At 38.5% G+C, this 27,074-nt stretch overlaps 1 protein-coding gene across 9 annotated transcripts in view; it reads left to right on the forward strand.

Moving 5' to 3' along the window:
• The window catches only part of HECTD4 (HECT domain E3 ubiquitin protein ligase 4), a 178,424-nt gene that overhangs the window by 91,536 nt on the left and 59,814 nt on the right, over window positions 1–27,074 (forward strand). For 5 of the 9 annotated variants that reach the window (XM_074297295.1, XM_074297293.1, XM_074297294.1 and 2 more), the window contains 17 exons: window positions 193–338; window positions 3,377–3,447; window positions 4,195–4,300; window positions 5,357–5,477; window positions 6,303–6,431; window positions 8,432–8,556; window positions 12,047–12,200; window positions 12,928–13,028; window positions 13,712–13,910; window positions 17,423–17,569; window positions 19,091–19,195; window positions 19,948–20,111; window positions 21,729–21,962; window positions 22,712–22,904; window positions 23,096–23,200; window positions 23,855–23,943; window positions 24,319–24,494. In XM_074297295.1, coding sequence (XP_074153396.1) covers window positions 193–338; window positions 3,377–3,447; window positions 4,195–4,300; window positions 5,357–5,477; window positions 6,303–6,431; window positions 8,432–8,556; window positions 12,047–12,200; window positions 12,928–13,028; window positions 13,712–13,910; window positions 17,423–17,569; window positions 19,091–19,195; window positions 19,948–20,111; window positions 21,729–21,962; window positions 22,712–22,904; window positions 23,096–23,200; window positions 23,855–23,943; window positions 24,319–24,494 — 2,365 coding nt within the window. The remainder of the gene's footprint in view (window positions 1–192; window positions 339–3,376; window positions 3,448–4,194; window positions 4,301–5,356; window positions 5,478–6,302; window positions 6,432–8,431; window positions 8,557–12,046; window positions 12,201–12,927; window positions 13,029–13,711; window positions 13,911–17,422; window positions 17,570–19,090; window positions 19,196–19,947; window positions 20,112–21,728; window positions 21,963–22,711; window positions 22,905–23,095; window positions 23,201–23,854; window positions 23,944–24,318; window positions 24,495–27,074) is intronic. The other 4 variants (XM_074297297.1, XM_074297299.1, XM_074297296.1 and 1 more) reach the window with 3 other exon arrangements.

Genomic DNA, 27,074 nt, shown 5'->3' on the forward strand with positions numbered 1-27,074 from the left:
TTTTAATCCTCAATTAGAATTTTTGTCTTATTCAGAGCATTATAGCTACATGAGCTGTAATTGTAATTTTAAATCTTTTGGGAATGAACTCACAAAGCACCTTCCATGTGCTTTTAAAAATCAGAATATTGAACTCTCCCTGTGGCCTCAATGGAGAGAGTATTTTTAGATTAAATTCTTATGTTTCTGAAGGTGGTGTTTAAGTTTTTCTTCAGCCCACAAACTGAAAGGAACCGAGACATCATTCGACGCTCAGGACTTCTGCTGTGGCAATTGTTGATGGCTCCAAAAGACCAGATTTGCCCTGAAATACAAAAGGAAGTCTGTCTTGCCATCAGGTAAACTGAAGTGGATTTTCTTAGTGCTCATCATAGATCACTCTCCCAAGATACATTAGAATTCCCCTGCTGTTTAGTCCTAGAGGTATGTCTTGTCCCCCAATTCAGTTGTTGAATGATGCTTTGGAACTTCCATTGTCTGTGTAAGATATTACTTAATTTGGGAGGGCATCTATATTGGATTGTTTATAATGGGGATCTTGAAGCCTGCTTTTGGGGGACCTTGAAAAAGGTATTTGTGTCAGTTGTTCCAGCATGAGTGCTTTCCGGATTTGCTAAAGTATCTGTCAGAGAGTGGAACAGAAGATAGAGCCTCATTTGTGTGTGGCCCTTTGATTTCTTAAGGCATTTTTTCCAGTTGCTTTGTATGCTCAGTTTTACAAACAAAAATCATACTTGATCATCATAGGTATCAGTAACAATTTACCTATAACCCATTCAATACTCCCTTATAATCCTCAGTGATATTGTGTTCACATAAAAGTATAAATAGTTTTACATGCTTCTAGTCCTTGTTCATGTTTTTCTGGGTCTACTTTTCCTATTCTATATTAATTTCTTATTGGATTTGCTTTATCCCACACTTTTCTTTTATTTGTCCTTCTTTAAGACAATATATTGCTGGACCACAATTTGCTTAACTCCTTCTCAGCAATGGGATATTTCAATTTTTCCAAATTTTCACTGTTAATTTCCTCATACCTAAAAATGAATAGATTGGACTGTAATCCCTAAGGTCTTTTTCCAGTTCAGATGGTACCTAGAATAGTAAAATTCTTTACACCATTTTGTTGTGAAGAAAACACTTGGCAAATTTTGAAATGCTCTAGAAATGTGAAATATGTTAGTGAATTTCTTTTGAGTGTGTTTGTATCCAAAAATACGCCCAAGGCATATTTCCAACAGTATTCCACAAAGTATTCTCAGTCTTCTGACTCTTGTGTATTGTGAGATTCCTCTCTAGAAAGATCCTTGAAAGGCTTATGAAATTTCATCCAGGCACTGAATAGCTGACCAAGTGCCTCAGCATGATGAGAGATTTTTTAAACAAACTCAAGCTTGTTTGCTTTTTGATGGAAGAGCAGAAAAGAGCAACGAGGGAAAGATAGCCTCACAGAATCTCAAGAGTTGGAATGGGTCTCAGATGTCATATACTATAATCCACATCTGGATAGTATCCCCTATTTATATTTTAAGAAATGGAGATGGGGATGGGGATAGGAAGGAAAGGTAACAGAGCAGCTCCCAATAATACACAATTTGAGTGATGGATCACATATGGGAAGTGATCCAAGATCAGAGACAAAACTTCTCACACTGTTCCTTATCATAGAACATCAAGGCAGTGTGACAGCCCTACAGGATCTAATGTTCTCTAAGTCATCAGCAGTTTTTGTGTTCATTTAAAAAATCTAGTTAGATTTATTCTACAACATTAGATTTCCACTTTTTTATCCCTTTCCCCCAGAGTTATGACCTTTACTTTAGTCTTTAGGCTTTAGTCTTTTAGGCTTTAGTCTTCTGGCAATCTAAGGATTTAGGTACTTGGGTGCCATTTTTGTTTTGATAAATATGCACCCCAGTATTGCCTAGATAGGGTCAGGCGTGTCTTCTTTGCAATGGTTTGTTCACTTTGAAATGTATTAAAATGGCTAAGTCTCCACACTGGAGTCCATAGTTCTTTCATTTATGGAGAAGATGTTATAACAAACAGGCACCATGCAAGAGTGGAATGAGGAAGGCCTGGTGAACCCTAGAAATGAAGGCTCTGACCCTGATGTCAGAAGGGCCTGGACTCTCATCCTGTTTGCCTTTTGTGTGACCTGCTTCTCTGAGCCCTGGGGATTTCTTTCATATTTTGAGTTTTATACAGGTTGCAAATTGTATCAATGGAGAGTATTCCCATCCCAGTGAATTTCTTAGTTCTTGAAGTATTGGCATATATAAACTTGTGTGTTTATCTCTAAAATAAGCATTTCCAGGTATTTGTTGTTGTTGTTGTTGTTGTTGTTGTTGCTTTTGTTAATATCTTTATTAAAGATAGATGTGCTTGGATAAAAGAAATTTAAGATACACTAAAGCCTAATGTTATTTGCCTTGTCATCCTTTTTTGTCTACATGGTTCTGTCTCATGATAGAGTAAGAAAAGAGTTCAAGGAAAATAAGTTTTTTGAAGATCACCTTCCTCTATTGGAGGAACTGGTGGCCACAATGGTGCTTTTATCTTTTTTTTTCCTTGAAGGGTCTAGAAGGATGGGGAATATTGTTTGTTCATAAAATGCTAAATTTTAGGGTTATTCTGATAATAATTTTTTAAGACCGAATCTTTTTTTATGAGAAAGCAGCACTACTCAGTCATGAGAGCTGAGCTTGAGGTAGAGCATTGGCACTGACATTGCTAGCCTGTTCCATACCTATAAAATGAAAGTTTCACTGTCCTTTTTTTTTTAAATTGAGCCCTCAAGTTTACAAAGTACTTTTTCTCAGCAGCTCCTAAGATAGGAAGTACGAGTATTATTGTTCTGTTTTGTAGATGAGCCAACAGCATCAGAGATATTAAGCCAATAGAGTAACATAGTTGTTAAGAATCAGAATAGAGATTAAATTCAGGTCTTATGACTCTCAACTAAACCCTCTTTCTTTCACACTACACTGCTTCTTCATGTGATAAAGTGAATAACCTTGGAGCTCTTTCTTTCTTTTGTAAATCCTGTAATCACATATTTAGTCAATTTATGCCAGCCTCTAAATGCACAATAAAACTGCTCTATTCAGTTGTATATGTCTGCATAAGCTAAATATTGGAGAACTCACAAAATGGACAAAAAAAAGAGAACACTATTTGTGCAGTAAATACAGGTTCTTTTATTCAAGCTGTCTAAGGTAAACTAACTCCTTTTTGTAAAATTTCTGGCAGGATAAAAAATGAATTTTTTTAAAAAGTGAAAATGGTTATTTAGAACTCTTCTTGGAAGGAGTTGCTTTGTTTCTACCTAGAACATGTTCAAAAACTATTTTTTTGTTTTCTCTTCTTTTAGTTCTGGATTGACTATTCTGTACCCAGGAGAAGTTGAAATGAATAACTTACTTAAACTGGTCTTAACAGAAGGTGAGAACAGTCTTCAAGTGACATTTCAAGACTTGACCTTGGATAGGACGTCCTTGAAGGCCGAAGCTTTTATATATATATATATATATATATATATATATATATATATATATATATATATATATATATCCTTATTGTCAGAAAGAGTGCCATCCACAAAGAGATTTTACTTATGCCCTTGAATCAGATTAGGAGAGAGGGTAAAACTGGAGAGTCATTAGAGATTCTTCTCTCTGCCTCCCATTAGTCAGCTATGAACTTGGAAGAAAATGAGTGTTCAAAGTTAACTTGTTTCTTGGAATCTCAGAGACCCTTTTACTACACCCAAATCCTGCCTTGTGCACTTAGAACAGACCCAGGACCTTGGACAACCTGCTTACCCTTTCTCAGCCTCAGTTTCCTCTCTCACAGGATTGTTAGGAAAGATCGTATGTGCCATTATGTAAAATGTTTTTCTGAGTCTAAGCAGGCTTTTTCGTGTTAGCATTCAGAGTCAAGTTAGAGCTACAGAAATGCCCTTCTGAATTGAACTTGTTACCTAAGTCATAGGAAGATATGGAGGAACAGAAGTCATATAACTCATGGAATCTTTGTAGTTAGGACACAGATAAACTAGATAGCAGAATGAGTGACAGTAACAACTAACGTTTTGGTCATAACACTTAGGACATTTAAACTGTTGTCCCCAAGTTATTTCCCAGTGAGTCAGGTTTCTGGAATATATCATAAACCTTTGTCTTACCACAGGAGAGAGAAACACTGGGCTTTCCCAGCTGCGGGATGTGATCCTGACCAATTTGGCCGAACAACTTCAAAACAATCGCTTTGGCAGTGATGAAGATGATCATTACAGGTGATGCAGCTGTGTTGTTCATTAGTAATCATGGGTTAATCTCAGAATGTGCTTTATCAGCACTTGGGTGGATATCAGTTATAGTTTTGACTCTAGCATTGAGTGAATTGGGGGAGTGAATTTGGACATTTTTTATGCTTTTCCCTATTCAGATTCTTAATAAGAGTTTAAAGTTAATTAAATCAGGCCCCCTTTTTTGCCATATGGATTAGTGTAGCCTTAGACTCAAAGACAGGAGAATTCTACACCTACCCATGCCAAAATAGGACTGTGTTATTGGGGTTAAGTCTTTGTTCCTTATTGAGGTTTCTCCATTCTTCTCAACTATAAAATAAGGAGAGTGGACTGGATTCTCGCTTAGCTTAAGGCCTGTACTTAAAAGTAAATGAGCATTTACTTGGTTGTAAGGTCAGTTAAATGAGTCTTTTAGTCTCCGTCTCATCAAATATAATGGAGAAAGGTCATGATAAATTCCACTGCTGAAGTGTGACTCTCATTTTATCAGAAAAGGAAGTGAGGCTCAGAATTAAAAAGATGTGCCTGAAATGATAAGGGCCATTGTCTATTAAGAAATCACAGGTGCATCCCTGGCCCCTTGGCCTTGATGCTATTGCAGAACTCTAGGTTTTTCTGTCATTTGCAACAGGGGTCAATAAAGTATTACCAGCAAACTCAATGTGGCCGCACTCGTGCTTGCACAGCTGTCAGTGAAACTTTGTTTTAAAATGTAAAAATCATTGTTGGCTCACAGGCCATACAAAACAGGTAGAGACCAGGATTTGGCCTGTGGGCTGTCGTGGCTGGCCTCTAATTTACCTTGCTGAGGACAGTACCCTAGTCTAGGACGAGGGAACCACCTCTATTTGGTGCCACATAATTCTTTCCTCTTGGTGCCTTTGCCATGTGTGTTGGTTTGCCAACTTGGTTGTAAGGTCAGTTAACTGAGTCTTTTTTACCTTCAGTGTGGTTTCTCAGGGATTACCAATTGTGTGAAATGTGTCTCTGAACTAATAAGCCATCGACATTTTACTGTTACGTTTTTCCTGCATTTTAAAGACTAAATGATGAACTTTTGCACTACATTCTGAAGATTGTTGTTCGGGAATCCTGTATCTTAATCACCAAGTGCCAAACAGTCTCTAAAGATGATTTTCAAAGACTTCTTTCAACGGTGCCTGTAAGTAAATTGCATTTCATGAAAGCAGGGTTCTCTTGAGCTGCCTTCTCTCAGTTCTTCCTCAGTTCTCATAACGTGAAAGGGGTTTGAAGCAGGCTTTATTGTCATTGAATGAGTACATTTTGCTTAGGCCAGAGAGTACCCATTTCTTTCAACTCCTTTGTCTTGTCTCTTGCCTGAAACCCCCAGTGTAGTGGCAAACAGTTGGTTCAAGGGTGGGCGTTGTTCCTCTGCTCCTAAATGAGCTTTTCCTGCTTTAAGAGGCAGGTTTTTAATTTGGTGTCACCACCCAAAGGAATCCAGTCTTCTCGGCCAAAGGAAAAGGGATCACAAGGCCTGATGTCTTTAGTGATGAGGGGAAAGCAGGGAGGGATCAACCAGGAAGAAGGCAGGAAACGGGGACATGCAGCAGCAGCATGATTTTAACAGCTGGTGAGCGGGAGCCCTTTTGTGGAAGGCCAGCTCCATACCTCCTGCCTGGGAGGTGGGGACAGCGCACTCAGCCCCGCTGGGCTAGGTGCCTCCTGGGATAAATGATCATCTGGAGTTGTGGAGGGCATCTCCACACCGGGCCTGCACGGCTGAAGTTCTGTTAATTGTCCTGAGTGGTTGGAGCAGGGACAGTATGAGATGTCAGCAGTGGCTGAAGGAGGTTTGGCATCTTAGTAGTGTCAGCACACTGACTCATTTGAACAAGTGATTCGGGATTGGTCTTGTTTGTTACCCTTCTCTCTCTTGCTTGTCTGAACTTTTCTAAAGGATTTTGCATCTTCTGTGTTTTCAGTAGCATTTAGCTCATTCCAGTTGCCCTTATTTGTATTAAAGGCTGCTTCCTCCTGCCTGCGCTATCTGATGGCAGTACAGAACCACCTTCTCAGTAACACGGTTTTGATTAAGCCCGATGAAAACGATGACAGTGACAGTTCCTTGCAGGGAGAGACATTGAAGGTACAGGTAAACACCAAGCTTTATTCTAATGAGGCTTTCTCCAGTGTGTAGGGCACTGCTTAAGTGGCTGCATCTCTGTTTGACTCAGTGGCCAATCTTACCATGTCCATGCATTTTTCACAAGAGTATAATAGTGCCTCACTCATCACAGAGGTTTTCATGCTGTTGCTCAAACGCTAATGTATTTGTGATCCTGTCGTCATGTAGCATCCCATTTACCCCCTTTGATTATTCCTACCTTCCCCTTCTTTCCAGGAGCAAAGAAAGACACAGAAAAATCCTGGGCTTTATAAGTGATGTCCCCTAAAAGTCCCGTGAACTAGTCAGGCTGGGAGAGAGACCTTGTAGACATGAAACTTTGGAGAAGTTTGTTTGTACCCTGTCCTCTTATAATGCAGGCGCCTTTGTCGCAAAGGATGCTTAGCTTCCTTTTCATGATCTCTGTGTTAAGTCATCTGATTTTGCTTCTGAACTCATAATTCATCTCAACTTTTCTGTAATTATTTTCTAGAAATTGTCGACTAAAGAAATATTCAATCATTTGTCCTAAAATAACAATTTGAATAAGCCATAGATTGTTATTGCAGTAATTAGATCATTTCACCAGGTGCTTGGACCTTTTGTTGGCATCTTTATTTCAAGTTTTATCATTTGGGAAAGTTTTAGTAACTAGGTAACTAATCTGTTCAATTCTAAAAATTATTGACTTAGATAAATTTCTCCCTCCTCCCAAAAATAAATGATTGCTCCAACAATATCTTGGAAAATTTAGGGTAAAAGTCTTTACAGTGTCCCTGGTCTTAATTTCTTTTGAATGAATTTTGATGTAAATTCCATGTAAATCATATAAGAGTACCACTTTATCTTGTCACGTTAATTTGCATATGGGGGAATTTTCCCTTCTAAATAGAATTTGAGTAAAAATTAGAAGCATCTGTATTATAGATTGCTGCCTGGAATCTATTTTTTTTTCCATTGTACATTTTTTTTCCTTTCAAAGAAATCTCACTATAGAACTACAGTCAGCATTCAGAGGTAGCCTATATTCATTTTTGTAACATTTGGGGGTCAGGGGATTGGATGTTTAAAACCAATTTTGGTCAAATCTCCCAAACAATAAGTCAAGAATGCAGATAATAATCACTTATAGTTATGATACGGTCATCAACACTACATTTTCTTTTAAAAATGGAAGTCTTAAAGTCTGATGAAATTCCTAACATAAAAGAAGTCTTCTCTCTGTATGCAAAAAGAGTTAAAGTTTAACTGTTTGGTTATTTATACATTGAAAAAATAGTCATAAAGCCAGTGTGTGCACCATTTTACCCTAGGGCTTATAACGTGGCATTTCAAGAGAAAAGTAGAAATTTCTATATAGAAGAGAAAATAGGAAAAAGCTAAAATTTCTCCATGAGTTTCAAAATTGTATCTCTTTCTCCAGAATCTACTCATAGTGCTCCCATAAGTTTAAGAATAGTATTTTTTACTTTTTCATAGCCTGTAACTAACTGTCTGCTCCTTCAGATGAGTCTTGTCTGTTTTAAATTGTATTGGGTGTAAGGCATTGAGTAAAGCTAAATTGTATTGTTACAGAACTGTTGTACATCTGTCTCATTTTATTCACCTTCTGTCCCCCTTCCCTACCCATATGCCTTTCACTGTTGTGTTTTTCTCCTTAGCTGTCTCACACCACCTAAAGCCGTCTTCCACCTGTGCAGTTCCTGGGCTGGCCACCAGTAGCTCTCTTGTGCTGGATGGGATGGGGGCAGTGCCTTTCCTCTCTAGGGACTTGATGTGCCTCTGTGAAATGTGGCGTAACTGGGCCTGCGCTCGCTCCAGGGCATGACATCCCCATTCAATGGCCACTTGAAGTCCTAGAGGAGTTTTATGCTTGGGGCTGACCTTGTCCACCACATTATTTAATTTGGAAGCATACAGTTTTCTTTTTCACTTGTCAATGAATTCTTCAGAATGCTAAATCTAATTCTGTGACATTTTGTACCTAGGAGCTAAAGGCCAGTATTTTGGCTCTTGCTACCCAAATCCTAACTGGATGTGATGAAGTTCTAGAAATGCTTCAACAAGTCACAACTGCACTTCTGAACAGTGACATGCCAGATCGGGACCAGAGGTGAGCAGCGCTGAGAGTCAGTGAGTCCAAGGAGGTAGAGGGACTGGCTTACAGAGTGAAAGCCAACTGGACTGCATTTATCAACTGTCTATGTATCAGAGGCAATCTTTGCTATAAAATCCCCAAAGAGCAAGAATTTAAATCTAAATACAGTAGAACCTATTTTCTTGTTGTTTGGTGCCTTTTTTTTGGGGGGGTACCTTTTGTTTCTTAATGCCACCTGACATGCTCCCTACCCAATATTATCTATCCTTCTAAATAAAAGAAAAAGTTCAGCAAAATCACCTGACACTATCTGGAAGCATGCTCTGTGTCCATAATCAGCTATAACTATTAACAAGGCAAAAGAAACTTTGGTTCAGTGTGCCAGCATGGAGCAGGCAAGTGGTCCACAGTGTCACATCAGTAAGGGAAATCAAATTCTTCTCCTTCCCATCTCCTCCCTTTCCCACCCAACCTGTCCCTATGGTATCATACCTGAAGGGCTGCCATCCTCCAAATTCTCTTCAGGGTTCAATCTCTTTTGGGGAAAAACTACACTGGCTTCTTTGCCCTGTGCCTGGCCTCAGCCCTGTCTTCATTCCCCCAAACTAGGTTTCTTGCTAGTGGATATCTTTCTCTTATTCCCCCTTAAAAGAGTTCTGTTTCTTCATTAAAGTCCTCCTCTGTTGCCTATGTCTGGGGTAGAAATTACTGTAGAATCTCAAGAGTTGGAAAGGATTTCTGAGACCATCTGGTTTAACCCACATCTTAACAAAAATCTCCTTTGACAAAGATCATTTGTCACTCCAAGGTCTCCACTGAGGCTGCCATTCCATCTTGAGCCAGTTCTTCTGAGCCAGCTGTTCCTTACTTCCAGCTGCAGTCTGCCTTTGTGCTGCTTCCTTCCATTTTTCCCAATTCTTCCCTCATGGGCCATCCAGAGCCATTCTAATCCTTTTCCCATAGGTCTGTCCCTGAAAACACAGGAGGGCAGCTTTTCAGCCTTCCCTAAGTTAGCTTTTCTTCAGAGCAGATATCCATAGTTTTTTCTACAGTTTTTCTAGGCTTGCCCCCCTCCACCAAAAGAAGTCTCTAACTTATCTCATTGTGACATAATGAAGTCGGTGTAATAATAAGAATCTTTTTTTTTTCCATGTGGAAAGCCATTTGTCACTCTCTTTATAATGATTTAACAACTTGGCTTTCCCTAAATTTCCTTCTTTTTAAGTAGCACCCAGCACTCCAAATAATTGGTACTTCCTGATGAGAAAGACACTGCCGGTGGTTCATATGGCAAATATTTCAGAAATTCAAAGATTTTACTTTTGATTGCTGTTAGTACTTAATTCACCATCATAGATTTCAACTCTTTATTTGTTTTTATGGCCAAAAAAAAATTGTCAACTGGTAGATGGTTCTAGGGATCAGCCTATTTGAAGTTGCCAGGGTTCATTCCTTGGATGACAGCATTTACAGACAGGTTTGCTAGAAACCTTTCAAGTTCAATACAATAATAACAACAGTAATAGCAGCTGACATTTCTATGGATCTTATTCCATGTCAGGCATTGTATTAAGTTCTTTATAGTGATTATCTTACTTGATTCTCAAAACAACCCTGGAAGGTAATAACTTATTATTCATGTTTTAGAACTAAGGAAACTGAGATACAAGTTAAGTGTCTGTTTAGTGTCTGAGTGATATTTGAACTCAAGTTTTCCTGATTCCAGGCCCAGTGTACTATGCACAGTGCCATGCTTGATCATTAAGAGTAAAGATTAATTTTTATTTATTTTTATTTATTTATTTATTTTTTTTTTTGCTATTTCTATTGTCTAACATAGTTCCTAGAACATAGTAGGTGTTTAAGAAATATAGATTCATGGTTGTTTGGTACTCTACTTGCAGAGCTTGGAGAACTCTGGGCCATCATCCAGCGTTGCTCAGCTATAGGCATGATGAGGGAGAGGGGTGATTGGGATGCTAGTGAAGGGAGTGTCTATTTAATCAAATCCTGTGGCAGATGACTTTATGGTTCAAAACTGACTGAAGTGGGTTCTAATATCTGTTTAAAAAAAAAAAAGTAAAATTGAATAAATGATCTATGTATGTTATATATTAAAAAATGTTTTCACTCTCATGTACTGGAAGAAATCTCATGGTTTTATCGGTTTAGTTTTATACATGCTTTGATATTGACGGCTTTACTTCTTTTAAGGTTAAGTCTTTGGCCAAAGAACAAGTACAGTATCTCTTCATGTATTGCTATTTGCCATTATGTCTGATCCTAAGAGACATCCAAGGGCTGGGTCTCTAAAAAGAACAGTGTAATTTCCACTTTATTTTTTAGTGGTTTTTCCTTTTAGTCTGTTTCACCTTTCACAACATGATTGGTATAGAGATAGTTTAATGTGATTGCACATACATAACCTATATCAAATTGTTTACTGTTTTAGGGAGTGGAGAACATGGAGAGGGAGAGAGAAAAATTTGGAACTTAATTTTTTTTAATGAATGTTGAAAATTATTTTTATATGTAATTGGGAAAAATAAAACACTATTTTAAAAATAAATAGAACAGTATGCACAAGTCTCAAACTCGTAAGACATGGGTGCATGCACGCACGCACACTCACACACCCCAATGTGCAAGACAGGAGGCCTAAATTTTATTTCCGTTCTCTACCATAGATATCCTTTAGAGTCTAGAAAAAAATCTGACATAACACCTTTTTCTTTGATACTTTCATTACACTGGGCTTCATTCCTTTTTCTAGGTGTAGAGATTAAGAAAAGATGGTTCTTTAGGTAGTATTTATACTCTTCTCTACATGTGCATGCTATTGGCCTGCATTGTCTTGAGTGGTCACTGGAGCTGAAGGGCTTGAGGGTGGCAATGGTTGAAGCTCCACAAGTGTTAGCTTTCTCCCTTCCAGAGCTGCAAAGCTTATAGTGAATAAAGGCCTTACTTTTTTTATGGTTTACTGTAACCACATAGGATGGTCATTTGCTTGTTGAAATTTGCGTTTTGATATATTTTATGTGAACTAGGAAAGGAAAAACACACAGTAAGTTTTATTAGAAGACAATTAGATTCACCCCTCGCCTGTGTGGTAGTCACTGAGCAAAGATATTTGTACATATTTTTTTTGTTCTCATGTTCCTTTACTTTTGTTTTTTTTTTTTTTTTGCTAAGGCAGTTGAGATTAAGTGACTTGCCCCCAGGGTCACACAGCTAGAAAGTGTTATGTGTCTGAAGTCAGATTTGAACGCAGGTCCTCCTGATGTAAGGGTTGGTGCTCTATCCACTGACACCTAGCTACCCCCTCACCTTCCTTTAGGAAATGTTTATTGTTGACTTAGATCGCTGGGTAAGACCAAACCTAAATAATAGGTTCAGTAAGATCGAGCTTAATAGACATTTTCTGATAAATGACAGATGACTTTTTCAGTTGTCTCCTTCCTCCTGAAAATGACTCAAGCTGTGTGTTTTCTTGGATATTTTACAGATTAAAAGGTTTGGAACAAGTCACTAAGGCCACAATGCTTGGTCACCTTCTTCCTGTGTTACTTACCTCCCTGATGCACCCAAACTTACAGACTTTAACAATGGCTGATGCCCTGATGCCCCAGCTGGTGCAGTTGGTGCTTTATACCAGTCAGGTATGTCCTTTGATGCTGGCTGAAGGGATTGGTTTTAAACTGATATGCATGTTTTCCACAGAAGGTATATTCAGTTCAAAGAAAAACCAGAGACAGAGGACAGGGGTGGATGAAAGAAGTTTTCATGTCTTAAAAAATGAACTATCATTTAAAATCATTAGATAGTTTAGAGTGATTGTTCCTGCCTTTTCTCACATAACTTATTTATTAGTTCTATAGTGGATATGTGCATGCTGAGTTCATGCTTTGTTGTACATATAAAACTACAAGCCCAACATTCTCTCTGATTCCTTTAGCCCTTGCTGACAGAATATTCTCTGCATAATATTGTATTTGTATGTTTGTACAGTTTGTATATTTGTACAATATACAATATGTATATTATAAATATTGTAGGTTTTAATTAAGGAAAATATTAACAGGTTTGAATAATATAATTTTATTTATTAATTGAAAACAAAATCAAACTAGTAAAATAATAGTAGTGATTCAACAGCCTCCATTTCTAGGTTTGTCTTTTGGTGACCTTAAGTTATTTACTTACATTGTGCCTTTATCTCTTTCTTTGTAAAATGGAGTTAATATCTCTTCTGCCCCGATTCAGAAAGACAAACGAGGTCATCTGTGTGATCCTGACCTCCTTGAAAAGAAACCTCTATATTGTTTTGTGACCTATTATTATTGAAATTAGGATGTGTGACTTAAGATGATGGGTTATGTGTTTCAGACGGCTTTGCTACTTAAAACTCAGTCTCCAGTTTTTGCTGAAATGGGCTGTTCCCCATGTGGTACATCAGATCAGAAAGGCAAGCTGTTCCCAGATGAAAGGTGATTGATGCTGCTTTGTTAAATTAAGTTAAAATAGGCAAGAATGGAGTTGGGAATTTTATACTGTTTTGCAAGTGAAAATTAATGATTTATATTCATGTAGGATTTAAATCCTGAAAGAAAATCTTATAAGACTTTATTATTATTATTATTATTATTATTATTATTATTATTATTATTATTATTATTATTATTTGGTAAGTGGAAATTAATTTTTTATTTTTTTTTTTTTTGAGATAAATGGAAAATAATGCATTTGTATAGGTTCTTTAAACACTGAAAGGTTGTTTTTTTGTTTTGTTTTGTTTTGTTTTTTGTTTTTGAGTTCTTTTTGGTAAGGTATTTTAAAAGAAAAGCTTCTTAAGTTGTTCCCTTAGCAATTAATACATTTCTCCTCTGAAGAGAAAACGTAATTTAGATGCCCTTAACTATAGGGATTTTTGATCCAGTGATGTATAAGTATACATTGGTCACCATTGTTAGTATCCATTTCCTAAATTATAAACAAAACTCAGTGTTATGGCAATGCATACTTTGTAAAATCTTGCAATGGGATCTTTTCATTTGGTCTCAGGGGAGCCTCTCATTAACCTATTGTCTTAGGACAGGTATGTTTGGGGGTTTTATTGGCATCTTGGGTCCTCGCTGCTTCACTGTATCATGGTCTTTTTCTCTATTTTAAGAATGTTGGAAGAAAAAGAAGAGCCAGGTTTTCTTACTGGATTAAAGATTCCTGCCCCATGGGCTGCAGGGAAGACTGTGGAAACAGTTCATCCCGTCAGAGACAACTATAAATTTAAAGAAACAGTTCATATCCCAGGAGCTCGCTGTCTCTATCTTAGATTTGATAGCAGATGTTCTTCACAGTATGACTATGACAAGGTAAGTAAGAACTAGTGTGGAAACATTTCAAGGCTAAACATGCTGATTGACATTTTATGCTTCTTATTTATTTCTCTGTTTATTATTTGAGTTTGTTTTGTTTTGGTTTTTTGCTAGTAGTCACCATTCAGGACACTTTATTTCTGTCCACAGATATCTCTACAGAAATCCTTCTTAAAATAATGTCAAGAAGGGTAGTGATTGAGGGAGTTAAAGAACCATCTTTTCTGTAGACTTAAAAACAGGGTTTTGAAATGAAATTCAAATTCTAAAGTCTTTCCTTTTTCTCTCCCATTTTGATGCAAATCATAGACTTTTCAGGAGCAGTTATCCAATTTGCTATTGTTTTTGGGTTTGTTTTTTTTTTATGGCAAGTTTGCAAGTATATTGTGAATACTTTTCACATGATCTCTTTCTCTGTGTGAGCCTTAAGACACAAAGAGGGAAATTCTTTGGAGATCCCTAAGTAGATTTTCTGATCTTGTTCTGAGCATGGACCTCCTCTACAGAGAGTCATATGAGGTTTCATTCCCATAAAATGATCTCCCCACATGCATCTGCAGAGAAAAGGATGCTGGCAATCTTGTGACTACTGAATGAAGGGGATTATACTTGGCTTCATCTACCATCATTTCCAGTGCATACGATTTTTTTGAGAAGAAACTTTTTTCCAATTTGAGGCTTACAGTCCTACCTAAGTATAAAGAGAGAGAAAAAACTTTAGGAAATATAATTAGAGCCTTGTAAAAAGAATTTAAAGAAATTGGGATTATCAAGCCTGTGGATGAAAAATCTAGAATTTTCTTTCATCTTTTAAGTATGTGAGAAAGGGAAGGCTATTTAGCATCTTGTTACCTCTATTTGCTATGAATTAAACAGAATTAAAAGAGAAAATGGTTTTAAATTGCCACAGGAGATGCTTGTATTTTTTTTTAACTGTGGTCATTATGAGATAGTTTAGGATACATTTTATTTATTTATTTTTATTTTTTCTGAGGCTGGGGTTAAGTGACTTGCCCAGGGTCACACAGCTAGGAAGTGTTAAGTGTCTGAGACCAGATTTGAACTCAGGATCCTCCTGAATTCAGGGCTGGTGCTCTATCCGCTGCGCCACCTAGCTGCCCCTTAGTATACATTTTAGTCATGTTTGATATAAACTTAAGTGTTTACTAAGAATAAAAAACACTATTGAGGAAGTTGTAGAATCTTTTTTAAAATAGTATATAGGCCCATTATCAAGAATGGATTTATGGTGTCAACCAAAAATTCATCTTTGTTTGGAGATGAGGGATTAGCTAGTTAGCCTCTAAAGGGTCCCTCCCAACAATTTCTCAATTCAATTGTACAAATATCTATTAGACACCAATTAATATGCAAGATCTTATACATATAACACAATCATAGCATGAGGACCATCTAATTGTAATGGAGAGTATTGGATTTAAAAGTCACAAGACCCAGTTTCAGCTCACTACTCTGCCATTTATTATCTGTGTGACATTGGCTAAGTCATTCTACTTCCTTGGACCTCAGTTTCTTCATCTGTAAAATGCAGGGGTTGGATCAGATAATGGCTAAGGTCCCTTCTAGTGCTAGGCCTTATGTTATTCTCTTGCCCTGATGAGAATCCCCTCACTCTCATACTCAACAGTATCCCTCTGTGAGGAGGATCCCCATCTCTTACTTTAGAAGAACTTGAGTTAGGAACAAGTTTTACCTTGAATCCAGCCTAAATTTGGCCTTCTGTGACTTTAATCCATTGTTCCTCTCTAAAGTCAAACTAGACAAGTGTATGCAGTCTTGCACATAACACCCTTCATTTTCTCAGAAACTTGTGCCCACTAAATCATCTCTTCTCCAGGGTAAAGATCCCTAGTTCCTTTCCTTTGTCATTAGATTGCATGGTCATGAGATTATACATTATACTGGACTGGCTTCCTGAATATTCTCCTACTTAGCAATGTTCTTCTTAAATGTGGATCCCCCCCCAAAACACAGTATTTTAATACTCCCTCTCATGGAGCTTGTAGACTAGTCTTGTCAAGAGAAGACTTAGATAGAAATATAGTTTGGCATAACATGGAAAAATGGGAAAGTGGTCCAAAAGTTTTAGATCATTTTCTTGGAAAGTAGGAGCTTCTTTTCTGGTTTTTAGTCTTTTTAAGGCTGCCCTTTTAGTTCAATTAGTGTTATTTTGTCTGTCTTTTTAAAGATAGTCAATCTTGTGATGATTCAGTAGTTAAGTCTTTTCTAGAAATTATGAGACACATCACAATGAAACTAATTACCTGGATAATCTTATCATTGACTTTGCCATCAGGCTCTGGCTGTTGACAACCAAAGATCCCAAAGAATAAGAAATGCTATGATCCTTTTAACCAACCAGGACTAAATTCCACCTTTTGCTGGGCACTTAATTTACGGTGAGGTCAGAAGAAATGATAAATGCTTGTGGGGGATAGGAATGATTCTATTCAAAAGTGTGAGACATCTTTTCTTAGAGAATTAGCCTGAATGCTAAATAATCAGGACTGTTGCTTAGGAGAAATCTTGCTATTAGATTTGAAAGCTAAGTCTAATTAAGAGGTCATTGGATAGGGTTCAAATCTTCGCTCTGCCACTTCCTAGACATCTCGACTTTGGCAAATTGGTGAACATTCTTGGGCCTCCAGCTCTTCATTTAGGTTCCTTATGTCTCTAAAGTGAAATGAAATGACCTGCTTTAATAAGGAATAGCACCAATGCATGTTAGATTTAAAAAAAAAAAAAAAAAAAAAAAAAAAGATGCTTGCTCTACCTTAATATAAGGTTCAATTTATCAAGCCAAGCACTAGAACACAAAGAGCTGGAACCAAATGCTCATTGCTGGAACAGGAGCTGGAGGCTGGAGAAGGGGAGGTGGGGAATGGAGATAGGCGGTAGTAGTATAAAATCAACACAGATAGTACAAGGAAATTTGAAGAGACAAAGAACACCTCCTTTTTACATCATCTGACGTGTTCCTCAGCTTTATAGTTTATTTTCCAATTTATTGCAATTTTTTTTTTCCTGCACTCATTTATTCCTTAATGTTTGTTTTTCAGTTAAATGCTACCATGTTTCTATCTTTGTTTGCTTGATTTGTTCATGTTGGGGAGAATTGAAAAAGAAAAATGTATCAGTTAAAAATAGGGGGTATGTGAAATAAAAAGTAAAGTGGAGCATGCCAAAAAAAAGAGAGAGTTTATCTGATTGGGCATATCTTGCTTTTCAAGATATGATTCTATAGTCTGCCCAATAAGTTATACTTTCATAATTGTTAAAATGTTAATATCAATTAACAATAGCCATTTTAATGGGTATACTCCATATTGGCTTCTTAGTATAAAATCATTAATGCTATGTTTGATATAGTATAAAAAAGGCATATTGCCTTGTAATATTGACAACAGTACCTGGTTATAAACTGTTTAAAAAACAAATCTCTTGCGGCCTCTTTATTTGTAGATTTTGTTTTTGTTTTTCTTTTACAGTCTAACAGTATATTTTCTGTTTTGAAGTTGGTGATATATGCTGGGCCTAACACTAACAGTAGGAAGGTTGCTGAATATGGAGGCAATACACTGGGATATGGCAGCCGTAGTGTCTTAGGAACTGGTTGGCCAAAAGACTTAGTGAAGGTACGGTATTACAGTTCAAATAATTTAATAGAAAAGAAAAATGAAGTCTTATTTTGTTAGCCCTGAGCTCAGGTATCAAGGATAATACTCTTTGGATGGAGGTTTGCCATGAGAACATTTTGTGAAATAGAAGTATTTAGTTAGACTTACCTGATGAAGGAGTCTTTTCCAACTGATCCTCCTTTTTCCCTGAAGAGCTAATCTTTCTTGTTTTCTTGAAGAATGATTCCTCATGTCCTTTTTTACAAAGTTAGATTATCACAGTCCTCTCATCTCTTGTCAGTGTCATTGGTCTCAGAAATCCCCCTAGATCCCGTGTGAATGATAGGGTCATGGCCTTCTCCTCTCCACTTCCTCACCAGCAGAGCCATTTTAGAGAGTAGGGTGAGGTAGAATGCAAAAAAGCAGGGACCTTGCATCAGAAGCCCTGGGTTTGATTCCTGTTCTGGATATATACTATCGTTGGGGCCCGAGCCAGGCACCTGATATCTCTGGGCCTTAGTCCTTCACCTGGAAAATGAGGGGGTGAGCCAAATGCTCTCTGAGGCTTTTCCATATCAGAATCCTATTCAGTGGACATGATCTTGGACAGCTATTAAGGAGCAAGACTTTAGAGCTAATGGTAATCCTTAACACAGTGAAATTCAGACCCAGTTATTAGTAGCGCTCAGGCTCCTGAATCAGCCAGCATTTGCAGACAGGACTATAAACTGAGCTCATCTCTTGAGCTTTTGTCATGGTATACCCTGACCTTGGGGAACTAAAACCAGCATTCCTCAGTGGTTGTGTTTGGCTGAATTGGGCTTCTGATTGACCCAGCCCCCTCAGGTCAGGTTGTTGACTGCATCTAATTTTGTTGTCTAAGTATTGAGTAAGAGACAATGCATCATGGGGGACAGAGAGTGGAAGACCTGCCTCTAGATGCAGGCCCTCGCACACACTGGTTGATTAGTGCCCCAGACAACTCTTTGAGACTCTAAGTCATAGAACAGATGCTATTTTATATTAATAGAAAGAATTTCCTTCCTTGGAACTCCCTCTGCCAGGGAGCTTCCATCTGGGAAAGTAACACTGACTCTGTGTTCCATTACACAGTCTTTGAGCAGCCTGCCCCCAGGTGTATGCTTAGTGTTGGTTATACTAAGGGCTTCTGCTTATCTCTGGACCAATGGAAAGTGCTGGGAAAAATTCCCTCTGGAACAGGAAGAGTGGGAGAAGAGCTCAGAGGGAACAACAGTCTGTTGGCATGGCTCCAGTTTATTTTCGTGTACATTCTGGCCATGTGGTTAGCCAGTTTTGGTCCATGCTAGCTATCAAGGCCAGAGTCTGGCAGGACAAGAGAATCTTCCTAAAGACCAGAGACTAACAAGAGAGGGGGTAAAAGTGACAGGAAAACGACTTCTTAAAAAGAATTCCACATAGCCTTAGGCTCTTAAAAATAAGCCTGTGAAACACACTGATCTTTTGAAAACCATGTTTGTCTTGTTTTAAAAGTGCCTTTTTCCCCCCTTAAATTTTAAGGTGGAAGGGGATACAGTCACCTTCTCCTTTGAAATGAGAAGTGGCCGAGAACACAACACTCCAGATAAAGCTATGTGGGGCTTTGCTTGCACTGTTCGCGCTCAGGTACTCTAATGTGACCACTGATGTTTGTCTAATGCATTTTCTTCTCTGTTCCTCGGTTATATCATCTGCATCTACATTAGAAAGTATGGGCAACGATGAGCCATTATTTCATCTGTTCCCTCCATTTGATAGCACCGGACCAATCTCTTGTTTTATTGAGCTTCTTGACTTGAGCGGGAGAGGTTGGTTTAGATGGCATGGATTAGGTCACCGACCCTTGTAAATAAACTGACTCAGACTTTGTCCTCCAGTGATCCAGAAAATCAGCACATCTTGTAGATGGCATATACTTAGTTACTGGGTGGCAGAGCACACTGTATAATCATAAATCATCTTGGAGGAGATGATGTAGTTGAGATTGCCACAGGAAGCTCTGCGAAATGGAACAAAATGGAGATGGCCAAATGGAATTGTGGTTCATCCCTAGGTCGGGGGCCCAGGAAGCCTGGGTCTCTAAGTCTTTGCGAATATTTCCTAAAAATGAATGTGTAGTGTTATGTGTATCGCCTCCTCAGAATGTTGCTGAGGCCTCAGTCTTTGGTCATTGAAATTCTATCTATCCTCCATCCATGTTGCTGCAGTGTGCAGTTTGGCTTCTGCCACTGCAGAGCCTTACCACCGGTGCCTGCTGCCAGCTCAGGGAGTGCCAGGGCTGGGGATGCTGCTGTTCTGGGCAGTGTGACGTAGCCTAGGATAACGAGCTGCACGGATATGCGTTGACCGGCACGCTTTGCCCCTGTCCACACTTACAGGAGTCTTCAGAGGATGTATCGGGAGGATTACCCTTTTTGGTGGACCTGGCTTTAGGTCTGTCAGTACTAGCTTGTTCCATGTTAAGGATCTTATACAATGGACCAGAAATTACCAAAGAAGAGGAAACCTGCCAAGAGTTGTTAAGATCAAAACTTTTACAAAGGTAAAAGACTTCAATTTGACTTCTTTTATTTAAAAAGGGTTTGGGACTTTCAGTAAGGAAAAAAAAACATTTTGGATTCATTTCTCAACCAACAATGTCTTTCATTTAATCACGCAGCGTATACCAGCACCTATTATGTGTCAGGCACCATGCTACACACTAGGAGCAAAGGAGACTCCTGCCTGAGTAAATTAGGCCCCTCACTACAGCAATATCAGCAGACTGACTTGGTGAAAAATGCTGTTTCAAATGAATGCTTACTTGGTGACTGTAGAATGTCCCCATTAGACAAGACTTAGGCATCCAAAGGAAAGTTATTGAATGATGTCCTTTACAGCCCACTGGAGATGGGGGTGATATACAGCCGGTCTCCCCATCTGCTTCTGGATTGATGATGCTACAGCAGTACTCCAAGAAGGTGCCATCTCTGCTTTCCATTTTGGTATAGACATTTGAGGGTTCTAGAATGGTGATTGGTAGAGCAGGAGCTTACTCTGCTTTGTCTGCTGCTACAGAACTGTGTGATGGAGATCAGTAATTGGTTGAGGGGGCTAAATGTAGATAAATGTAATTTGCCTTGATTTACTCTAGGAATGCTAAGAGGCGAGACATGGCTACTCCTTCCTACTGTTAAGTGCTTTGGGACTATCTGGGCTAAGGCAAACACTTTACCATGAAGTTTTTATTTGGCAAATTAGGGAAGACTTTCTTGGGTCTTTTTAAGAACTAAAGTAAAAAAACCAAGGGACAGATCCTATTAAGCATATATACCAATTGCCTGGCAAGTGCCAGGGGAGGGTGCTCTTGAGCCCCTCTCTCACCAGAATCAAAGACTTCATCTGGGGATTTAGGGTTTCCCCTTGGGAGCCTATAAGTGAAATGTTAATTTGGATTTCATGAAGAAATGGGGAATAAACTTTCAATACAAAAAGATCCTAAAGGGGAAAAGGCCTTATTGAGATAGCTGTGCATATGTGCTTGCAGAATGAGTAATAGCACTTGCAGTCACAAAGTTCTAAGAAGCAAATTATTATTTTTCCCCCCCTGAGGCTAGGGTTAAGTGACTTGCCCAGGGTCACACAGCTAGGAAGTGTTAAGTGTCTGAGACCAGATTTGAACTCCGATCCTCCTGAATTCAAAGCTGGTGCTCTATCCACTGCACCACCTAGCTGTCCCCCTAAGAAGCAAAATTATATCTTTGTCCATGTGATAAGAAAGAAATCCAGAATCACAGATACCAAACCTTATAGAAATCATTGAAGAAGAGTTTTGTTGGCCATCCTCACCATCTGCCCTTTTACAGTGTGGTTGGTAGCATGCCTTAGAAAGTATGTTGAAAATATTCCTAAGGACTTCTGTGGCCCTTGCATTAATACATTTAGAATTGAAAACTTCACCTACAAAAACTTTTTCCCAGGATGGGAAAATTCAGCACAAATTCCCATGGTACTCTTTGATTTTAAGCTTCTGCAGAAGGATCCAGTACAGAAAAATTACAGCCTCTCATTGCTCACTTCATCTTGTTAAAATCACTGACAAGCTTTGTCCATGCAGCCTTTCTAGTCACAAGGGAGATGAGGAAACTGAGTACAAGTGACCCCATCTTTGCCTTTTTAGATGTCAGTGGCAGGTGGAGGCCAATGGAGTGATCTCTCCTGCTTTGACCCCAAGCCCTTCTCCGCTGCCTCTCACCATAGATGAAGACAGGGAGTTCACCTACCCCTCTGACGTCCTGGTGCCTCCTGTGGGGAATGACTTTGAACTGCCTCGGATCAGGCTGCCTCCGGGAATCATGATCAAACTCAGGGAAATTTCTGGGCGTGCAAGACCTCAGTTTAGACCAAGTATAAAGTATGTTATAAGATCTCATTTGTGTTTCTAGACAGATTTTATTGCATTTCTTACTCTCCTTTAGAAAAATAAATCAAGCTAAGTGACTCTTTTTGGCTTGTCAAATATATTCTTCCTCTGCCATTGATTTAGTGAATATCAACTGTCTTCCTCAAAAATCCCAACTTTGGAGCCAGCTTCTAGATCTAGTGATGTGGCAAAAATAACATCTCTTTGTTATCTGGAGGAGACATTGTACCTGCAGGCAGAGAAGGCTATTAAAATCTCTCCTTTGGTTTGGGCAGAACAGAATACTGGCTCTAATGTTGTTATAAAACCACAGTGTTGTTAATGATTAAGAAATGTAAGATTAGGCACCCTCGTTTGTGTAGGGGGTATGTGTGTGTATGATTGAGGGGCTGATAGGTATTTAGCTTTGTGTCTTTAATTTTAGTTTAAAATGTCCAAACCTCAGCAAATAGAGCCGCTTAAAGTTTTTATTTGTTTTCTGCTCTAATATTTGTCTTTCCTCACCCCACCTCCCTAACCATACCCAACAAATGTAGTAATAGTAAGTAATGACTGGATCAATAAACAGTGCTCTCATTTTCATGTCTCTTATTCTCTTTGTAGAGTAAAAATAGAAGTTGCAATGAATGCTTCTTTGCTATGCTGAAACCTAATCAAAAATGTGATCTCTCAGAAGTCTAAGATTTCTGGGTAATTAATATGGAAATTGCATATTGTAAAGCTTTTCGTTTTAACTATAGGGAAGTAGTTCAACCTGATGTCATGGAAGAAATGGTCGTATCATGTGTGATTAAGCACTTGAACTTGGTTGATGCTCTGCAGTCTCTAATCAATTTCCAGTATCAAGAAGAACATGCTGAAGAATATGATTTATTATGTAAAATTATGGGGGAGACCTTTAAGAAACTCAATGCCATGGAGAGGCAGCTTCAGGTAATGAGAAGACCAAAGTATTTATCATTTCTTCATCAAGGATAGAAAGGCTTTCTTAAGTGCTGAAGTTATGAAAGCTCAAATATATTCTTAATTTTTTAATGAACAGTGTAGCTTCGATCGCCTAATTCACATGTAAGCTAGGTATTCTTTGTTGAAACTCTTTACACTGAGTCTTATGTATTTATCAGAGTGTTGCAGAATTGGAACAGAAATGGCAAAGTGAGGTGGATGATGCCATGCAAGGAAAACTGGAAAACAACACGCCATTCTTTTATGACTACCACTTTAATGAGGTGAGCATATTAATGTACCTTAAACTGTCCCAAATCCCAGCTAATCCAATCACCCTTTTCCCTCCCCACCAACATTCCCAGTTAATGGTATCAGTAAGTGATGGCTGATCACTCTCAAGTTCGTGCAGCGTATTCTCTTTGTAGACTGAAAATAGAAGTTGCAGAGAATGCTTCTTTACTGTGTCCAAACCTAATCAGAAGTACAATCTGTCAGTCATCTAAAATTTCTGGGTAGTTAATTTTGCCAGCCAAAAAAACTAGTCCAGTGCCATCTCTTTTCATCTGGGATGAGACCATGCTGCTTTCACAGAATAAAGAAATAATTTCTATTATATAATCTAAAATTGACCTGTTTGGTTTGTCTACTGACATTGAGAATTACAAATGACCAGCTATTGAAGTTGTTTGTAAAGATACTGAGAAAACTTAAGTTGTGATCAGAGTTCACTCTGTCTACAAAACTGAAAAGAAATAATTCCCAAAGAGAAGCCAGGGTCATTTTTAGTCATCAAAATGATCAATTCTTTCCATTCCTCAAAAATATCTCCAAAAGATGATATTTTTTTTTCCTTAATGATCTGCTAATCTAGTATGCCCTACCAAAGCCTGTTTCGGTTACGTACCCTTTTTCTTTTTTCTTGAATCATTCTTTAGAACAAAATGAAGGAACTGGAACTCTTATGTTCGATGAAGGAGGTTTCCTTTGATGGAAGTGACCTTGAGAACATGGTCTTATCATTGAGGTTGGTGATGGCTAAATAAGAACCTGTTGAATTTATCTCATAAATGTTACTGCCAGACAAATACTGTAAATATCTTTGTACCATCTCAAATCTGAAAAAAGAATTCATGTGTTTGTTAAGAATTTCAGACTTGGACAGACTTCTAAAGTCAAAATATCATAGCTTTTTTAATGAATTTTAGTAGGCCTTTAAAATGAGGGCATTACATAAAGTTGATAAAAGTTAGGATTTGGCTGTTTTTGAAAGTAGTGAGGGAAAAGCTCAGTTTGCTGAAACTTTTTCCATCTCACACCCTTTAGGCAAGCTCTTTGGTTATAAAAATAGGTTTTGCCAAATTAATGAATGATTGATAGAACATGGCCTTTTCTTTTGTAGGGAAAAGTTTCTTCAGGAAGTGAATTCTCTTATTCAGAAACCCCTGCACCCTCTGGCTAAGACAAAAACGCTAGTCAAGAGCTTAATGAACAGAGCTGAATTGCTGCTACATGTTACCATTGCTGCCCAGTCTGGCATCCCAAGAAGCGTGTCGGGGACACCTGCAGAAACACCAGGTACTACTGCTAGAAGAAGCCATAAAAAATGAAGTTCTAGCATTTTTCTACCTGCCCTTAATTTTTCTCCTTTGAAAATATGACACATCTTTGTTCAATCCTTAAGTTGGATTCAGTGAGCATGACTGGACTTCCTCCTGATACAGCTGCTCCTCTGTTAGTCCAGTGGAGTCCAGGTATGGGATTTCATTGTGGAAAGAGAACATCCTTCTGTGGATGGAAATGGCAGGCTCTTCTCTACCTCATGAGTAGCTCGTTGCCCAGAGTACTGGAAATTAAGTGACTTGCCAAGCTCCAGTCAAAGGCAAGTCTTGAACTCAGTTCTTAGGCACTTTTGGGCCCAAAGCCAGTGTCCTGGTCATGCTGCTGCTCTGTGCATCTATAGCTTCTCAAGTACATTTGGTTGTGGTCAGTAACTACTATGTGCCATGTGATCTGTGCATATGCTGCAAAGCAACATCACAGTGTCCAAGTGTTTGTTAAGTGTACCAAGTTTTAAATACTTGGGTATAATCAATCAACTAATATTTATTAAGTGTCTAATTAAGATTATTATCTCATTTGATCTTCACCATCTTGGCAGGTAAGTTCTCTTATGATCCACATTTTATAGATGAGGAAACTAAGGCAGAGAAGTCATGTGACTGGCTTGGGGGTCACACTGCCAGGAAGTATCTGAGACTGGATTTGAACTCAGCTCTTCTCAAGCCCAGGCCTACTGCTACCCACGAGACTCCCCACTTGCCTCCATACTAGGAGGCAGTCTTCTCATAGGTAGCTATTAATCCATAAATTGAATTGAATTTTAACAACAAGCATTTATATAGTCCTGTAAAACTTCATTTGATCTCACAAGAGCCCTCTGAGGTAGATGTGAGTCTCTCCGTGAGGAAACTGAGTCTGGAAGAGGCTTTCACACATTCTCATTAGAGACAGGATTTGAATTTGGGCCTTCCTAGCTCCACATGTACCACTTTTGCAGCTAAACCATGTTGCTGCCTGCTGTGGGAGTAGTTGGTTAATTAAATTAAAGCTTTGGTTCTCAGTCAGTCAAGAACCATTCACAAAGCTCCTGTTCTGAGCTAATCACCTCTTCTGATGCTCCTTTAGACAAATTTGAATAAAGATTATGGGGACCAGTCCTGAGGGGCCCCTTTCTTCCAATACATATCTTCTACTGGGCAGGCTTTCCTGTCCCTTCCAGCTCTGTATGACCCTCTTTGATGTCTTCAGTAGTGTGAAGCCTGTGTCCTCAAGAGACTGAATCAGGCTCTCCTCTCCATGAGCTCAAGTCACAGACCAGACACAGGAGCCATTATTTAAAGTGTAGTTGTAAAGAGTAATAGGAGACAAGGAAGAAGTCATCTTTGCAGAAAATGGCACAGAAAGAGGTCCCGAGCTTCCAATCCAGAATCTGCTCTTTGCTACATTTTTGACCTTGGATGAGCTATCTAACCTCCCCAGACCTCCGCTTCCTTACCTTACCAGTCACTGGCAACTGACAAATCTGGCTTTTTTTTTTTTTAAAGAAAGGGATTGACTTGTATACATATATCGTATTTAATATTTAACATGTATTGGTCGACCTGCCATCTGGGGTGGGGGGCCCGGGAAGGAGGGGAAAAATTGGAACAAAAATTTTGGCAATTGTCAACGTTGTAAAATTACCCATGCATAGATCTGGTAAATAAAAACTATTATTATTTAAAAAAAGAAGAAAAAGAAAGGGATTGACTTAGAATGGCAGCCCTCTGAAATTTTGATGTGCCTTATATCTATTGATATTTACCATATTAGAAATAAAACCAGGAAAATTTCTAAACATATCTTTGTTAATTTTTAAAGAATAACAATTTTGTGTTATGTTAACATGTTAATATAACATATTTAGATGAAAAATACCTACATTTTTCAAAAACACAAAGTTTAGTGAGAAGAATGGAATAATTTTAGAATTTTCCCAAGTCTCTTTAAATTCTAATTTAATAAGACCACCAGGATTGTCACACATACATCTGTGTTCAATCTGTTGTGATATGTTGGTTGTTTTTGGTTGAAGTAAAATCTGACCTCACACAGATCTGTAATTGGAAAAGGAAGGAGTGTTTTAATAAGAAAATAGCATCTTAGTATGATGCTGAACATAATTTTGACCTTGTGGGCCTCCTGATAGGTGTTAGGGACTCCATGGGGCCTAGGAACCCAGTTGGAGAACTGCTGATCTAAATGTTCTCCAAGAATCCTCCCCCAAGAGCTGCCAACTCAGATATCACTAGGTCATTGCTCACTCTTTGCTGTCTCTGCTCTGTGCATCAAAATAAAGTTGTAGGAAGCAAGGGGATTCTTCTAGACTTCTTAGAGAATTTCTTTCATTAAATTAGTGAGGACTGTGACTTAATTCCCTAAGGTTAGAAAACACCTTGAGACTTGAAGATCCTCACCAGGGTTTTGGAGCTGGGAGCATTAGTATCACTGTGATGTGTGGAGGTGCGGGGGGAGGGAGAAGTGCGTCAGGACAGGGTGGGGGACCCAGGGGAGGCCCAGCAGCTGCGAGAAAGCAGCCATGCTCTTGCCTCACAT

Source organism: Sminthopsis crassicaudata, chromosome 1 (assembly GCF_048593235.1).
Source record: "Sminthopsis crassicaudata isolate SCR6 chromosome 1, ASM4859323v1, whole genome shotgun sequence".
NCBI classification, from domain to species: Eukaryota; Metazoa; Chordata; class Mammalia; order Dasyuromorphia; family Dasyuridae; genus Sminthopsis; species Sminthopsis crassicaudata.